The following is an 18,868-nucleotide window of genomic DNA, read 5'->3' on the forward strand; positions in this document are numbered from 1 at the left end:
ATGTCATCACTGTTTGTTGGCACTGTTGTGACGGCAAGCGGTCCCACAAAGAAGACAGCATGGATACTGGACTCAAGCAAATGATCACCACAGCATCGCTGTGAAGTGTGCCATCTAGAAGATGCACCTCAGTAACTTATTAAGGCTTCTTCAACAGCAACAACAGTCCTGAACTCATGACCTCTACCAGATAGAAGAATAAGAGCTGCAGGTGTCTAAGAATATCACCACCTCCAAGTTCCCCTCTAAGTCGCACACCATTCAGGCTTGGAAATATGTCGCCGTTCCTTCATCGTCATTGGGTCAAAATCCTAGAACTCCGCACATAACAGCACTGTGGAAGAACCTTCATCACATAGACTGCAATGGTCCGGGAGGCCACTCACCATCATCTCCCTAAGGACAATTAGAAATGGGCAGCGAATGCTGGCTCTACCAACAATGCCCATTTCCTGCAAATTAATTTTAATTTCCATACATAAAGAGCAGTTTGAAGGAAAAATATATGTAGGTTCCATGCTTTCCTCAGGCTCAATTGTTTATGCTAAATTCTACTTGTTTACACTGGCTATTATGCTAATAAGATTCTTAGGAAATTTCTTCACATGTAAGGGTCAGCAATATTGACATAAAAACCAGTATAAATTTCTGGGCTGGTGGCTGTTAGTTCTCACTAGAACTCAGTTTTGTTATCTTGAAGTATGAACAGATCATTGTTCATTTTATCATTTTAGTTTTATCATTTAATATTATTTATTATTATTTATCATATTCGTTTTATAAATATTGTTCCGTTTTGGTGTGCAGTATTAATGTCTTCATATGCCGTGGACTTGAATCCATTTTTTTATAGTTTTGATAAACGTATAAATTACAATTATGCAAACTGCTCCAAGGGGCAACAATTATTGAGATAAGCAGACATTTTTACCAGAGAGCTGGCAGTCAAAAAGTTAAAATGAACTAAAATGGCCTAAACATGAATGAAAAAGGAATGATTTAAAAAGTTATAAAGTGGAAAATATTATCAACTGTAATATAAATATTATGAAGCACTTTTGCAGATAGAAGTACTGATTAATAGTTGATATTAAATCACTAATTGTTCTTTGTGCCTTATGTTTACAGTCCTTCATAAACAGCCCAGAGAAGTATGCCTGTGTTTGCTGGAATTGGGAAGAATAGCTTCCAGGTAAAATTACATTTCACTTTTAATTTATGAATATAAACATGGATAGTTTTCACTCCGTTAACTGCCGTACCCCGTGCTTTGATGACCACATGTGTTGCCATCCCTTCCAGGCTAGTTAATAGTACAAAGAGATTGTGTTCAGTAACATCTTGTGGGCAGTTCGTTCAGCAGTTCTCTGGATTGCAATGTTATGGCTTGATTACTGTGAGCGTTACAAAGATTCGCAGAATTTGCTTACCACATAGCTAAAGAAAACTGTAAGATTATTTTTCATGCTACAGGTTAAGGATATATTTTAGCTGGAAGCTTACAATACTTAGGCTTAGGTTCAAAAATGTACATTAATTTCTCTGACGAAGGATCATCCCAGCCTCAACGCAAGCTCTATTCTCTCTTCAGAAATGCTGTCAGACCTGCTGATGTTTTCCAGCATTTTCTGTTTTTGTTTCAGATTCCATCATCCGCAGTAATTTGTTAAGTTATGAGTACACTCATTCAAATAAATAATGAAGAGTGACTTCAATAGCACTTTGAATGCCTTTTATTCACCCACATAGCAATTAGAGGCATTTTGACCTCCGAATAAAATTAATCAACAATATGATTTAGTAAGTAAAGATTTTTTGTGCTTGAAAGGAGTTGAATTGCCTCAGATATCTAAAATGTATTCTTACTTTTTCATAACGTTTTGGCGTTGGAGGCACCGAGGGCCCAAGTTTGATTCGCATCTTCATCTGGCCTTTGTATTTAGCTGTTCTCTTTACATAGATTTATCATTGTTCTTATATGATTTTCAGCATAGATTGAAATCCCATACTTTTGTTGTATAAATATAGTAATATGACAATGGTTTCAATGGAAATGTTTCTTTTTTGTCTACGGCTGGATGGAGGTGATGCAGGTGAGACCGTATTTACTTAGAATCCGCACAGTGCAGAAGGAGGCCATTTGGTCCATCGAGTCTTCACCGACTCTTACCAGGCTTACCCCGTAACCCCACATTTATACCCCACTAATTCCCCTAACCTTGGGACAATGAGGGTCCATCTTAGGACTTGATGACCATGGAAGGTGCATTCAAAATGTGGCCAAACAGGTTGACTATCAATCTATAAATCCTTACACTATGCCTGTGGCAGACAGCAAGAGCAGAACAACCTCCTGGTCAACGATACTTAATATGGAGGGCGCCCCTCAATGTCTCGCCTCTGGCAACAGGCAAGTGACCTGTTTGAGGAACTAGCAATGGGAACAGACTGAAGTGTGAGCTTTTCCTGCCTCGTATGTCTCTCGCTACAGGAAGAGAATCAAAGAAGAAAGGAAAATACGGTGGCAGTAACTGGTTTAATGTAGCAGTGTTTCGGCATCCAACAGATCTGATAAATGTCCCCACTGGTGATTTGAAAGAAACCTATAGCGTAAAACTTCATTGTGGTGATGACTTCACCATAATGGAAGCATTTGTTTCTGTGCTAATTTAGTCTGCAGGTCAGGAACTAATAAATATCACAGCTCAGTGACAGCCTCCCAAATGAAGCATAGATAACAAGTGAATTGGACACTTATTTGAGTGCATATGTGTTAATGCTGTGTTATTTGGGGATTGTTGTGGGTGATTGCACACTATTTATTTTGACTCTCAATTCCCTAAATAATGAAATACCCATGCCTGCATACAGAAGCGACAGCTTTGATAAATTTCACCACATCAACTGAGCAATACACAACTTTCTGAAACCATGAACAACATTCTAAATAACAATGATTCTACAATTTACCCCGCTCTTCCTTGAGATTGTTCCCTACTTACTTGATGTTCTCGAAGCTGAAAAGATAAATTTTCTTATTAAAAGCGTCCATCTCAATGAAGAGGTCTTAGGCTAATTCACATCCAACCATCTGCTCTGAAAACTGTGCTCACATCAAGAACCTGGGATACTCAAGAAGTCTGAATTCGATAACCATAGATATCTTGGAGGGTTTTGGGGCTAGTGGAGATTACAAAGGTAGAAAAAGACAAGACATGGGAGGGACTTGAACGCAGTTTTCAAATCAAGACGTTGTTTGACCAGGGGCCAATATAGGTTATTGCAATCGAGGATTATTGTGGATGATTGCGTACTATTCCTTTTAGTCACAATTCCTCAAATAATGAAGTATCCTTGCTCACATAGAGTGGTCCAGTGATGACAAATTCCATTACTGCAACTGAGACAGCCCACAACATTCTAAAACAATCAACAGTGTTCTAAATAAAACTACTTACAACATTCTAGAAAAAAGTCAATTGATCCTATTTCCTGATGTTAATCGATCCTTTAAAAGATTGGGATGCTGACTTTTTTAAATGTTGTAAATTGTTCAGCTAGGTTAAGCAAGAGTTGCAGGGATTCAGGAAACCTAGCTTTAAGGAGTGGAGTTCTGAGATGAACAATATGGAGGGCTCAAGGTCATTGCAGAAAGAAGTGAGAATTCATTCTGTTTGGGCCTACCATATTCCTTGCAGGCAACATTCCCCAAATGACCCTACAATTCCTGATAGTACAGTACATTTATTTAAACTTTCTTAACAGTATTGGAATGTGAATAGTTTTGTGTTCATTATTACAGTATCAAGACCATCGAATATTAGTATGTCCTGTTTGTCACAAAAAGTTCTGTTTGGTTAATAAATAGTGCATTTGGACAATTTTTTGATGGCCCCCCCCAAAATCCTTATCATGCCTTCCGTTAGCTGGTGAGGAAAGATCCATTCAATGATCATAGCTGACAAGAATTGAAAGACATGCAAACCTTTCATTATTATAATTTATTTGGTGAAGTTTTCAGCATGAAGAATATGAAAAATTGCTAGATTAATTAAATCAAAAGGAGGAAGATTAAGCAGAATCTTGCATGGAAGCAAACTGTTTGTGTAGTGAGTGAGTGTGAAGCCAGGTATAGGAAGAGGCCCAGTGAGAATAAAAAGATTTACAACATGTCAGCCCCTCCAGACATACAGGAAAAGGATGTATTCAGTATATGTAGTTACAGTGATGCTGGCTGACTTTTCATTAAACAGGCTGTGTGAGTTATTAGCCAAAAAAAGCAATCAGTTTGCAGCTAGAATTTCACTTATGCAGAAATGGAATTCTTCGGATCAATACAATTGATACTGTTTTATCCCTATGTACTGGGTACCTTAGCTACCAATGTGCTAAACTTATTGTTTTATTTCCTAGCTGCTGCTGTACATACCTATGATGTGAATCAATAACAATGACAAGAGTCTTTAAAACCTACCTTTTATATTCTGTGCATGTTAACACATAGAGGGGGCATGGTGGCACAGTGGTTAGCACTGTCGCCTCACATCACCAGGGCCTCGGGTTCGATTCCCAGCTTGGATCACTGTCTGTGTGGAGTTTGCATGTTCTCCCCGTCTGCATGGGTTTCCTCCCACAGTCTGAAAGACGTGCTGGTTGAGTGCAGTGACCCAAACAGGCGCCAGAGTGTGGTGACTAGGGGAATTTCACAGTAACTTCATTGCAGTGTTAATTGCAGTGCCTTACTTGTAACCAATAAATAAACTTTACTTATTTCCAGCTTACTCTAATTTACTGAACTCTATTTTCTATCTGAGCCCAGATATGAAATGTTTTGCGAGTTACTTTTTTTCCTCTTTGTCTTTTCCTGTTAATGCAGCTTTCATATCACAGGTAAGTTGATAGAAAATCGAATAACTAGTTTATATTCACAATCTGAAGTACGAGAACACCAAACATCTGCTTGTATTCAACCTTTCACTGACAGTTTAAAGTGATGGATCCTGTGTTTCAGACAGTTTCTAACTTAAAATAAAAACAATTCTTAGATGGATTTTGTGCTTGAATCAAGTTAGAGACAGTGCAATGGGGAGTCAATCATTTAATGCACAGATGTATTCATTGCAATTATCGATCACATTTCTTCTCTCAGCTGCGTATCAGTTTTTGTGTATGTGCCTCCACAAGCATCGGCTAATGGCATTTAGCAATAAATACCAATTATAGCATTGCATATATGTCAAAAGGAACAAAAGCAATCACTTGTGTTGACATAGCACGTGTAACATAGTAAAAATTCCGAATTTGCTACGACCAAGTGAGGAGGGGTGAAATTACTCCCTTTTCTCCTGCTTCAGGTTTGATTGGGACAGTTTTTTTGTGAACTTCGAGAGAATGTGCTTTGCCAATTCTGTAAGAGTCCCACTATTTACTCTTTTAGGCTGAAAATAATTAGTTGGGAAGGTTTTGTTAGATTACACAAAGAGCAAGATAAGTTTATTAAAACTATTTTCCGAACTTAAAAAAAAATCTCAGTAAATTGAAACCACCATTCATATGTCACACTCATTCGTTTGGGCCCATACAAACACTTGTACAGATGGCAGAGTAAGAGAATATGCTTATAGGATTTTTGCAGTTCATGAAAAATAAAATAAAGCAACATATAGTTAGCTGTTCCTTGACTGGTCCCAAATCCATGATTCAACATTATTCAGTTGCCTTCCTGGGAGTAGTTATTTGGAGTAGATTTCCATATTTCATTCCCAAAAGGAATCAGCTTGCAGCAGACTTCTCTTCTCAAAATGGTTAATTTGCAAACTGTGCACAGCACTTCCAAGAGAGAGAGGCAAAGAGGGCAAATAACTTCAACAGCCTATGTTCAATGCAGCAATGTATTTTGTTCTCCCTTTTCCGCTTGATAAGCAGTCCTTAAAGTACCTTGCCTGGCTGTATATTCCAGAGAACTTCTATTGGTTCCTGTCTGCTGCAGTTATTGTTTCAGAATAGGTAATTGAATGTTGATGTCTCATCTCAGAAGCATTTGCAACATCTCAGGATTGTGTATAGCCATCAGGCAGTGAGGTCTTTCACACTCCCCAGGAAGTTGAGTGCCTGCTTTCCATCCCACTTGCTGGAATGCAAAATTGTGTGTGTTGTAGCAGTCTGAGTAGATTTGTCATTTGTCTCCAAAGGGTTCAGGGTTTTTTTTTAATCCATCCAGAAAAACAAAAACTAGAAATGATGTCTTTAAAAGGCATATCCTTGTAACACCAAGGTACTTCATTGGAGCATTTTATAGCATTATTTAACACCAAGCCACACAAAGCAATATTTAGAACAGATAGCCAAACGTTTGGTGAAATAGATTGCTTTTAACAGCTGCATAAGGATGGAAAGAGAGATGGAGTGATAAAAAGTGAGGGAAAGGAAGAGAAATCCAGAGTTTAGGACGACAGCTAAAGGCGCAGTCAACAAAGATGGCACAATTAAAATCTGGGATGCTCAAGAGGTCAGAAGTAAATGAATTAAAAGAGTTTCCCATTGAATGCACCCCTCGCCGCTGGGAAACCTACAGCTGGGATGTGCCATCAACAGGTTCAGAAGATCCTGCTGGTGAGACAGACGGAAAATTCTGACCAGTGTTTTTTTTTACTTTGTTCCATCTTTTTGATTTTAATTGTTCCTTTGTATCTCTAGTATATGCATGTTCAGATTTTATGCATCAATTTGCATGAATAATGTATAAGCACGTTCAAAAAGAAAATATAAAAATAGTGAACTATATTCATTTAATTAAAACAGCATGTTTCTACATTAAATTCAACAGAAAAGATATTGGGTGCAATTTTACAAAATAAATTCTAAGTGCTGAATGAGCCTGGTATGGAGGGGCTTAGTTATGAGGAGAGATTGGGTAAACTGGGGTTGTTCTCATTGGAAAGACGGAGGATGAGGGGTGACCTAATAGAGGTGTATAAAATTATGAAAGGCATAGATAGGGTGAACGGTGGGAAGCTTTTTCCCAGGTCGGTGGTGACGTTCACGAGGGGTCATAGGTTCAAAGTGAGGGGGGGGAGGTTTAACACAGATATCAGAAGGACATATTTTACACAGAGGGTCGTGGGGGCCTGGAATGTGTTGCCGGGCAAGGTGGTGGAGGCGGACACACTGGGAACGTTTAAGACTTATCTAGACAGCTATATGAACGGAGTGGGAATGGAGGGATACAAAAGAGTGGCCTAGTTTGGACTAGGGAGCGGCGCGGGCTAATTGTTCTTTGTTTCTCGTTTCAAGGCTTCATTCTATGATCATCTTGCTGGTGCCAGTACAGAGCGAGACTGCGGATAGTTGGGAACCTGTCTCGGGGGCAGGGAATTCAGATGGTGTTCGTAAAGCAGAAGTGGAAATGAATAGGGTTGGGAAGCATTTTCTGATCAGGGCCAGTGTGATCTCCTGGACTCGTTTCGATCGCCTCAGGGGGTCGGAGAGGAATTTCCCAGATTTTTTTTCCCCATATTGGCCCTGGGGTTTTCACTCTGGGTTTTCGCCTCTCCCTGGAGATCACATGGTCTGGAATGGGGGGGTGGGGGTGAGTTAATAGGTTGTGATGAACAAAGCATCATAGCTGTGAGGGACAGCTCGGTGGATAGGATATTAGTATGTAGATAGGCTGGAAAATTGGGCGGGGATCCTGGATTCAGGATTCAATCCTGGACCGGGGAGCGGCGCGGGCTTGGAGGGCCGAAGGGCCTGTTCCTGTGCTGTATTGTTCTTTGTTCTTGTTGTTCTTTGTTTATTTACAGCAGATAATGTTTTTCTTAAAATTAATCATTTTAAATCAAAAAGTGCAGCATAATAATTGGACTTTTATCGCACAATGAAAATAGGGTTCTTGCTTCTTCAGCCAATGAGACAAGTCTCGTGTGACATTTCTCAGAATATCATTGATATAATTTAGTGAATTCTAGCATTAAATAATTATGAGTGCTAAATTCTTTAACATCACTGAATTGAATCATGGAATAAACCATCAGTAACGAGGAGATCACACTATAATTGATGGTCTGAATTTTTAATTTATCTTTTTAAAATGACCATTAGCATATACTTTCTAAAATAATCCTTATTGAAGCCTGGCAATGCAGAAACTAAACTTTAGGTAAGTAAATGAATGACTTAGGAAGGAAAATTATCGCTGAAATTTTGCTCAGTGTCCCGCCAACGGAACTCACTGGCCCTGGATTTCCCAGGTGTGAGGGGTGCGTTCAATGGGAAACCCCGTTGACAACGATGGGACCATAAGATTCTGTTGCCAGTGAGCTACGCACCACCTCCCGCTGCCATCAAACACGTCACGGAGAGAGAGAAATCCTGTCCTATGTTGGCATCTAGTTCTTTGATTTATCATTTCCTTGATGTATAGTTTTTGAGGCTTTTATTATGTTAATGCGTCCAACAGGAAAGATTTGGAGTGCATATAGAACATAGAACATAGAAAAACTACAGCACAAACAGGCCCTTCGGCCCACAAGTTGTGCCGAACACGTCCCTACCTTCTAGACCTACCTATAACCCTCCATCCTATTAAGCTCCATGTACTCATCCAGGAGTCTCTTAAAAGACCCTATTGAGTTCGCCTCCACCACCACTGACGGCAGCCGATTCCACTCGCCCACCACCCTCTGTGTGAAAAACTTACCCCTAACATCTCCCCTGTACCTACCCCCCATATGAGACTTTAAAGAATCACTTGCAGCTCCAGATCTAGACAGCTGAACCCTGGGCTAAGCATTGGGCTTAGGGTAATGACCTCAGTTAATACAAGCCAGGTTGGGCAGCGAACATTTAAGTAGCTCTATCTGATTACCATAGTGAAGAAAGAGGCCATTCAGCCCATAATGGCTGCATCAATAACAATTCCATCCAGGCCCCATCCCCATAACTCCATGTATTTACCCTGCTAATCCCGCTGATGCTAAGAGGCAATTTAGCATGGCTAATCAACCTAACACGCACATTTTCGGACTGTGGGAGGAAACCCACACAGACAAGGGGAGAACATGCAAACTCCACACAGTCACCTAAGGCTGACCCCTATGCGAGACAACCATGTGCCATCATGCCACCCAGGACATTCGATCAGTTTGGTGTCCAACTGGCACTGTGACTACAACGGGCAAACTCAGCACAGATTGATGATCTTATCTGGTCCTTTCTAGTTGGTGCAATTTTACAACCTCCTTGACAAAGTTACTATACTGTCAGGAAAGACGCCCAAGATCACTTTCATACAATTTCCACAACTGACAGACTGTCCGTGTTTTTTCAACCAGAAAACTGCAAAGGTGTTGAGTGTTGTTGATTTGCATTTCACTTTCAGTGACTGGCAATTTATTGACACCTATTTCAATATAATCATCTTCCAATGCACCATCGCAGTAATTAGTACATTAGCACAAAACCTGAGCAAATAAAAACACCATCAGTTAATTACGCAGTCAACAAAGACATCTGCCACACCTCCTCCACAATGATCAAAAAGTTTGATCCATCAGTTAGGACGCTTAGAAAAACAACAATTAACCTTCGAAGCAAATGACAAGATGTTTTATTTGAGAAGGGAGAAGCGGGAAGTGGGTGAAAGATATTTGCTGGATGAGATTCTTAATCGTTTGCTGAATTTGCAAGGTCATCTCTCAAATCCTGAAATTCACTTTGACATCAGGAAGCTTAAGTGTTGTGGAATATGTAAAAGGAACTGAACACAAAACGTCACTCAGTCAAAACCCTTCGTGAACACTCGAAGAAAACAAACGCTTTGCACATTAAAATGCACATTCTAATTTTAAATTAAACCCAAAAGCTTGACAAAAGGATCTTCTCTCTTGAAAGCTTGTTTGCCAAAGATTACATTTAAACTGAAATCTTCAAGGTTATGGGCTAGAATGTAGGAGCAAAGTGACTTACCAGAACATGGGCAGGTAGAGTGAAAAATCGATTCTATCCATGATACAGTTATAAAAAATCTCTTTCATACACTGCACAAGCGGTACAAAAACAAAAGTATATTAGGAATCACTGGTTGAGATAGGCCACAATATCTTCCTCCTCATAAGTTATAATTAGGGGATACAGATTCAAAATAAGGGGTCTTTCATTTAAGACATAAGGAGGAATTTCTTGTCTCACAGGGCTGTCATCCTTTGGAATTCTCTTCCACATCGAGCAGTGGAAGGCGGGTCATCGTTTAAGGCTGAGCGAGACAATCTTTGACTGACAAGAGAGTCGCGGGTTAATAGGTGGTAGCTAGGAAAGTGGAGACAAGACCACAATCAGATCAAATAATGGAGCAGGTTTGAGGGGGCAAATGACCTAGTCTTGCTCCTAGTTATTTACTTTGCAGAATACCAGACAATGATGCTCACGCATTCAGTGATGACAAGTAGTTTTTAACATTATAGTGGGACATAAATCAACAGGCAATGTCCCTATATTCTATCTGACCTGGAAGAGAATAAAATATTCTGAAGATGGCAACATAACATGGCAGGTAACTTTCAAGAGCATGTGCTCATCCCTTCATTTCTTTCTTGCCTTTTTTTTCTGAAATGCATGATTCCACTCTGCCCAAAGGCATGGCTGATTTGGAAATTCAGCATGAACGATGTGCTGAGCGAAATGCATAAAGTTCCAATCAACTGTGTCTCCCTGCTGCTGCCATTCAAATGGATTTTTAAAAATCCATTCTCAACTTCAGCTGCTGTAAAAGTAGCAAAAGCATTGAAATGGTTGAGTCAGTGCCCCATGTCAAAGCCCATTTTTGTTTGCAGTCAGTAATTGAGTGAGTCATCAGACAGATGTTAAAGTTCATTTCTGAAATACGGTGAAAGATCATTTATTCAGACTGGAGAAGTGTTGAACAGGGGATGTAATAAATTGTTGTCCTAATATTGAACAAACGATGATTCATTTTTTCAGGTCTGTTATACCCATTCAACAGCTAATGGTAGTGCATTCACAAGGATTAATATTGCTAGATTTATTCGATTTAAGATTTTCCTTTATTCCAGCAAAAATGTTTAAATGTTTTGATGTAATGTTTAAATTGTCATAGTGGCTTACCAAAGGGGATGACAGGGGTTTCTTCCCTCATTCTCAAAACTCAGCAAAAAACAGACTGGATAAGGAATTTAACGGCAAAGTGCCCAGTTTTCAGACACCAAACAGGAAAATGGTGTCTATATGCTACTTAACCAACAGTCCTTTAGAAGCCTGCAATTCAATAATCAACAGATCAGATGTAGGTTTGCAGTCCAGATACATCCAGTCATGAACAGTGGTGGACAATTAAATAGCTCACTGAGGAGGAGGCTCCATAAATACGCCCATTCTCAATGATGGGGGAGTCCAGCACCATCAGTACAAAAGATAAGGGCTGGAATTCTCCGGCCGATCACACCCTGCTGCCGCTGCCCGAGAGGATGGAGAATTTGGTACTCAGCCAAATCTCCATTCACTGCAGCAGGACGGGTGAATCCTACTGGCATGAAAGGCCGGAGAAGGCTAAGCATTTGCAGCAATCTTTAGCTAGAGGGATGATCAATCTCAACCTCCTTTGCAGGTCCTCAGCATCACAGATGCCAATGTTCAGCCAATTTGATTAACTCCACGTGATATCAAGAAATGGCAGAAGGCACTGGATACTGCAAAGGCTATGGGCCTTGACAGTATTCTGGCAACACTACTAAAGATTTGTGCTCCTGAACCAAACTGTTCCAGTACAGCTATAACACTGGCATCTACCCAGCAATGTGGAAAATTGCCCAGCTTTGTCCTGTACACAAAAATCATGAAAAGTTCAACCTGGCCAATTATTACTCCATCAGTTTATTCTCGATCACCAGTAAAATCATTGACGGGTCATCAACAGTGCTATCAAGTGACACTTACATAGCAACAACCTGCTTGCTGATGCTCAGTTTGGGTTCTGCCAGGGCCATTCAGTTCCTGACCTCATTACAACCTTGGTTCAAACATGGACAAAAAACCTGAACTCCAGAAGTGAGGTGTGAGTCTCTGCCCTTGACATTGAGGCAGCATTTGACTGAGTGTGGCATCAAAGAGCCCTAGCAAAACAAGTCAATAGGAATCAGGGGGAAGAATCTCTGCTGATTGGAGTTATCTTACACAAGGGAACGTGGTTGTGGTTGTTGGAGATCAAACACCTCAGTTTCAAGACATTGCTGTAAGAGTTCCTAAGGGTAATATATTGGCCAACCATCTTCAGCTGTTTCATCAGTGACCTTCCATTATAAGGTCAGAAGTGGAGATGTTCTCTGATGATTGCACACAGCTCAGCACTGTTCATGATTGCTCAGGTTCTGAAGCAGTCCATGTTCAAATGCAACAAGACCTGAACAATATCTAGGCTTGAGCTGACAAATGACAAGTAGCATTCACAGCACACAAGTGCTGGGCAATGACCATCTCCAACAACAGAAAATCTAACTATCGCTGTTTGACATTCAATGGAATTACAATTGTTGAATCCCTCACTATCAACATCCTGGGGGTTACCATTGACCAGAAACTGAACTGGACTAGCCATATAAATACTGTGGCTACCAGAACAGACCAAAGGCTAGGAATCCTGCGGCGAGTAACTCACTTTCTGATTCCCCAAAGCCTGTTGACCATCTACAAAGCACAAGTCAGGAGTGTGATGGAATACTCCACACTTGCCTGGATGAGTGCAGCTCCAACAACACTCAAGAAGCTTGAAGCCATCCAGGACAAAGCAGCCCACTTGATATTCACCTCATCCACAAACATTCACTCCCTCCACCACCGACGCATAGTGACAGCAGTGTGCACTATCTACAAGATGCACTGCAGGAACTCACCAACATTCCTTCGCTAGCACCTTCCAAACCCACGACTGCTACCATCTAAAAAGACAAGAGCAGCAGACACCTGGGAACAACATCATCTGTAAGTTCCCTCCCAGCCACATACCATTCTGACTTGGGAATATATCACCATTCCTTCACTGTCACAGTCTCTCCCTAACAGCATTGTGGGTGTGCTTGCCCTATATGGACTGCAATCGTTCAACAAGGAGTTTCCATGGGCAATTAGTAATGGGCAATAAATCCTGACCACACCAGCGATGTCCACATCCTATGAATGAATAAAACAGACGCTGCGACAACGGATGAATGAACACCGCTCGACAATCACCAGGCAAAACTGTTCTCTTCCTGTTGGGGAGCACTTCAGCGGTCACGGGCATTCGGCCTCTGATATTCGGGTAAGCGTTCTCCAAGGCGGCCTTCGCGACACACGACAGCGCAGAGTCGCTGAGCAGAAACTGATAGCCAAGTTCCGCACACACGAGGACGGCCTCAACCGGGATATTGGGTTCATGTCACACTATTTGTAACCCCCACAGTTGCCTAGACCTGCAGAGTTTCACTGGCTGTCTTGTCTGGAGACAATACACATCTTTTTAGCCTGTCTTGATGCTCTCTCCACTCACATTGTTTTGTTTCTTAAAGACTTGATTAGTTGTAAGTATTCGCATTCCAACCATTATTCATGTAAATTGAGTTTGTGTCTTTATATGCTCTGTTTGTGAACAGAATTCCCACTCACCTGAAGAAGGGGCTTAGAGCTCCGGAAGCTTGTGTGGTTTTTGCTACCAAATAAACCTGTTGGACTTTAACCTGGTGTTGTTAAACTTCTTACTGTGAATAAAACAAAACATGAAAGGAAAGTTTTTAAAAATATATACCGACTTGAAGAGCCACTTGGAGCAGGAATGCTCCTCCTTGTTTCCACTGTAGTGCTGAAGACCATTACTGGACCCTCCTTCAGCTCTTCTTTCTGATCATATACCCTCCACCTCCTGATAACCGCCCTCCTTCCTGATCACCTATCTTGATATCAGGATCGCACCTCTCCAGTTTAAGCACTCACTTCACTCCCACCCACAGGACCTCCCAGAGGGTCACGTTCAGCAGCGCAGCAAATATTTAATGTGGATGCCGAGCATTCATTTATTCACCTGTGTTCTGCCTGAAGGCTCCTTGTCTGCTAATGCTTTATCCTGGGCCATTTTCTTCGCAGTTTACTTTTTTTTCAGTGGTGATTTGCCATTGCCTCCCACTCTCGTGCAGAATGAAAAGGCAGGTCCCAAATACCAAACAAATCTGCACTGTTGGTATTATCCTGAATCACATGCTAGCTTTCTAGTCAACTGAACTAATCGGCCCCTGAGAGGAGTATATTAAGCAATATATTGTTATTTTATCCCTTTAGTGACATTAATAAGTCGAATGCAGAGCAGATTTTCCAAAGTGCATTATTATTAAGCATGATGTTGAGTAGAAATCTCACCTCAGTGCTCAATAGTATCAAGCACTAACAGCTGATGTGCAAGATAATGCTATTGCTGCCAAAAGGCTCATTCTCAGCCCCGAACTACGGTCTGATTTGTGATTTTTGTGTGTGGCAATTTGATGTAGCCACATCTATATTATATATGATATAGTGTAGGATACAACCTGAGCTTATAAACTATCTTCACCTTTCAATTGAAAAGACTTTGGTGCAATCATCACTAATCTAACAATGAGGATTAAAATATTTGAACTATATTTTTTTCCCCAGCATGCACATTTTTTGTATAATTGCTTCCATCCCGATGTAATGTCTTTCATGTCAGTATCACTGGTGTTTCAAAAGGTAATGCTAATTTTGGCAAGCATTGTACATGAATGGAAACAATTAAATTAAAATTGTGCACTTTAGCACAGACAACTTACACCAACCCTTGTAATCAAATCAAGATTGAGCTAGCTTTCTTGCGAATTGAATTTTGGGTTTGTGCATATTGATTCATTTAACAATACACAACATCTGAACTGCTTTCCTTTGAAATCCAGGTTTGGAGTGGAACCATCAGGATTGGTCAAATTAGAAAAAGAAATCGAACAGGAAGAGTCCCATTCAGCACCTCTCCCATCTCCATCGCCGACCAAATCTCCCGGAAAGAAGAGTGCAGGAAAGTTGCTGGATGATGCAGTAAGTAAAGCAAAGCAAAAATATCAACCAAAGTAGCAAATAGGTGGTTTAATCCAAACTATGAATGTATCCTATCTTGGTTTGGATGCTCATCCTGCTATTCAAATGTAATAATTTCAAGCCAGTAGCAAGCTCCATAGTTGAGCACTGATGCACTCTCCAAGATCAGAACAAATGTTGATTTAAAGATCAGCCCAACACCAGCTAACTGTCGATGGACTTCTCAAATCTTTATGCAAGCAAGTTTTTGCCTTGAAACTGCATTTTGATTGATAAAACTGAGACCATCTGTCAAGGAGATTAAAATGCAACTGGAAATCTGAAATAAAAACCTCAAATGCTGAAAACAATCTCATGAGAAGTTGGAAACAGGATTAGACAGTGAGCTCATTGAGCCACTCTGCCATCAATAAGGTCACCTAAAGTTAAAGTTTATTTATTAGTCACAAGTAGGCTTACATTCACACTGCATTGAAGCTACTGTGAAAATCCCCGAGTCGCCACGCTCCGGCACCTGTTCAGGTACACTGTGGGAGAATTTAGCATGGCCAATCCACCTAACCTGCACATCTTTGGAGTGTGGGAGGAAACCGGTCCACCCGGAGGAAACCCACGCAGACATGGGGAGAATGTGCAAACTACACACAGACAGTGACCCAAGCCAGGAAGTGAACCCAGGTCCCTGGCATTGTGAGGCAGCAGTGCTACCCACTGTGCCACTGTGCCACCCTATTAGATCTCTCATCTAATTGTGAATTCCACTTTCTTGTTTGACCCCATAATTCTAGACTCCCTTCCCAATCAAAAATCTGTCTATCTATTCAATGACCCAGCCTCTCCAAAGACTGACAATCCTCTGAGAGAAGTAATTCCTCTTGCCTCCATTTTAAATGGGAGACCCTTTATTTTGAAACTGAGCCTCTTAGGTCTAGATTCCCCCATGAGGGGAAACATCCTTTCTCAGCATCTACCTGTCGAGCCTTCCTAGAATCTTATATGTTTCAATAAAGTCACCTCTTATTCTTCTAAACTCCATGGGGTGGAATTTTCCCATCCCGCCCGCCATGGGAATCATAGCGGGTGGGGAGGGGGGAGGGCAGGCCATGCAAAGGTCCATTGACCTTGGGCGGGATTTTCCAGTTTTGGGATGAGCGCAGCCGGAAAATCCCGTCCCATGATTATGAGCATAACCTGCTCAACCTTTTTGGATAAGACAGCCCCACCATCCCAGAGATCAGAACTGCTTCCATTGCAAATATATTGCTCCTTAGGTAGAGGTCGAAACAGTGCATAGTATTCTCAGTGCGGTCTTACAAATGCTTTGTACAGTTGCAGCAATACTTCCCTACCAATATTCTCCACTCACCTTTCAATAACCTCTTCCTTACCTACTGCACCTTCCTATGCAAGCACAGGAGATGCAATCCCTGTCCTTTTACCTCTTCCATTCTCACTGTCCAAGGCCCCAAACACTCCTTCCAAGTGAACTAGCGATAGTATACTGTATTCACTGCTCACAATGTGGTCTCCTCTACATTGGAGACCGACCGCAGACTGGGTGACTGCTTTACAGAACACTTACATTCAGTCCGCAAGCATGATACTGAGCTTCTCACTTCAGTTCTCCACCTTTGTTCCCACTCTGCCTTTTCTGTCTTGGCCTGCTACAGTAATCCAATGGAGATCAATGCAAGTTTGAGAAACAGCAACCGATCTTTTAATTCACTATTCTGGGTGGCATCCAATGGGAAGTCTGCAAAACGGCCTCTGCTTGATTCTCCCAGTCCGCTGCATTACATAAGCAGCGCAGCGGTTTGGGAGAATCACCTCCCCTATATGTCTTCTTGAAGTATATTGCTACGCTTCTCATTGTTCAGAATATTTCCAATTCTTGTGTCATTTCCAAATTTTGAAATTGTGCCTTCCAAGCCTAAGTCATTGCTATAGATTATGCAAAGCAGTTTACCTATCCCGGGTACAAAAGCAGAATATTGTGGATGCAGGAAACATGAGATGAAGCAGAAAATGCTGGAAATATTCAGCCGGTCTGGCAGTATCTGTGAGGAGAGTAACAGAGTTACATTTCCTGTTGTGAGCTTTCATCAAAGCTGGGAAAGTTTCGAAATTCGATAGATTTTAAGGAGATGAAATGGGGGAAGCTGGGAGAAAAAACAAAAGGAAAGGTCTTTAATTAGGGCAGAAGATGGGAGAAATGAAATAACAAAATGGGTGGGGGATAGCCGAAGGGAGTGGTAATGGAACAAGTAAGATGGGTCCAGAAGAGGTGTGAATAATCAATAGCTGCCGCCTGAAAGCAAAAACAAGAAAGACAAGGTTCAGACTGAAAACGATCTGAAATTGTTGAGTTCTGTAAAATGCCTAATCTAAAGATGAAGTGATGTTCCCTGGGTCTTCCTCCAATCTGAGAAACAACCATTCACCTCTACTCTGTTTCTTTTCACTCATGATGTGGAGATACAGGACGAAGGAGCAGTGCTCCGAAAGCTAATGGTATTTGCTACCAAATAAACCTGTTGGACTTTAACCTGGTGTTGTTAAAACTCTTACTCTTTTCACTCAGCCAACTTTGTATCCATGCTACCACTGTCCTTTCGTTCTATAGATTTCAACATTGCTGGCAATTATGTGGCACTTTATCAAACATGTTGTGGAACTGCATATATATCACATTAACTGCATAATTAATCCTCAACAAGTCTTACTGTTACGTCATCAAAATGCTCAATTAATTTGGCCAAACACAATTTGCACAACCACCAGTCATGGGGCAATTAAAATTGGGGATGCTCAAGAGGACAAAATTGGAGGGTTGTAGAGCTGGAGGAAATTTTACACTTCGTAAAACCTGAGGCTCTGAAAGGATTTGAAAATAGTTGTGATGGTTTTAAATTCCAGGCATTGCATAATCGGGAACTATTGTGCGTCGGCAAGCACGAGGGTGATAGCTTCCAGTAATACCTTTTGGAGACTGCTGCTTTAGCTGCTGTGCATCTGAGATAACTGACCACTGTATGCATGGCACATGCTGTGGTTAGTAGCGAGCCATTTTCAGGAAGGGGCCTGAAACAGAAGTTAGGATGCTGATTTGCATAGGAAATGGGCCTTACACCAGTTTCAGGTTGAGTACAGGTTGTGCTGAGTGCAGGACACCTTAACCAATAATGCTCTTCCATGATGGATTGAGCACATGTTCTGCACCCTGTATTGGATCCTTTAGTATCAGTTTTCATCTGAAAAATAGCTGCAGTGCAAATTTTCTTGTATTTTTCCAGTATTTCCTGTAAATAATTAATCTCCACCTTCCCAATTCTACATAAAAATAACCTTCAATTACAAAGATTAGTATGAATCCAGATGTTTGGAAATTGTAGCTGCAGTGACAACTGTCTTTTGTTCTTCACTCAAAGCTCTGAGCCCATCAGTTGTCTGGACAAAATACTGCTAATGTTGAGGGGCGATTCTCCGGTGATGCGCGGGGTTCGCACGTGTTCCCGCCCCGATAGCGTCTCCCAGTGCCGGATTTCCGTCAGCATCTGCTCCGTGCTGGAAATTGGCAGAGAGTTGCAAAAATGATTTAAATAATCATTTCCATATAATTTAAATGAGATTAGCGGGCCTGGGACTGAAGTCTCTGGGCCCACTAGCCTCTACCACCCCGCCAGAGTGTTTCACTCCAGCGAGGATTACACTGACTCCCCACTTTCGGGGGAACCTGCGGCCCCACCTTGCTGGAGTGAAGGGAGGCCAATCGAGGCCCCCCCAG

The 18,868-nt window shown here is 41.3% G+C and overlaps 1 protein-coding gene across 1 annotated transcript in view; it reads left to right on the plus strand.

The window, feature by feature from the left end:
- gas2a (growth arrest-specific 2a) overlaps positions 1 to 18,868 on the plus strand; it is a 129,270-nt gene that overhangs the window by 40,034 nt on the left and 70,368 nt on the right. The window contains exons 4-5 of the mRNA XM_078221013.1: positions 1,129 to 1,192; positions 14,946 to 15,084. Of these exons, the coding sequence (XP_078077139.1) occupies positions 1,129 to 1,192; positions 14,946 to 15,084 (203 nt within the window). The remainder of the gene's footprint in view (positions 1 to 1,128; positions 1,193 to 14,945; positions 15,085 to 18,868) is intronic.

The sequence above is a fragment of the Mustelus asterias genome, chromosome 9 (assembly GCF_964213995.1).
Source record: "Mustelus asterias chromosome 9, sMusAst1.hap1.1, whole genome shotgun sequence".
In the NCBI taxonomy this organism is placed as follows: Eukaryota; Metazoa; Chordata; class Chondrichthyes; order Carcharhiniformes; family Triakidae; genus Mustelus; species Mustelus asterias.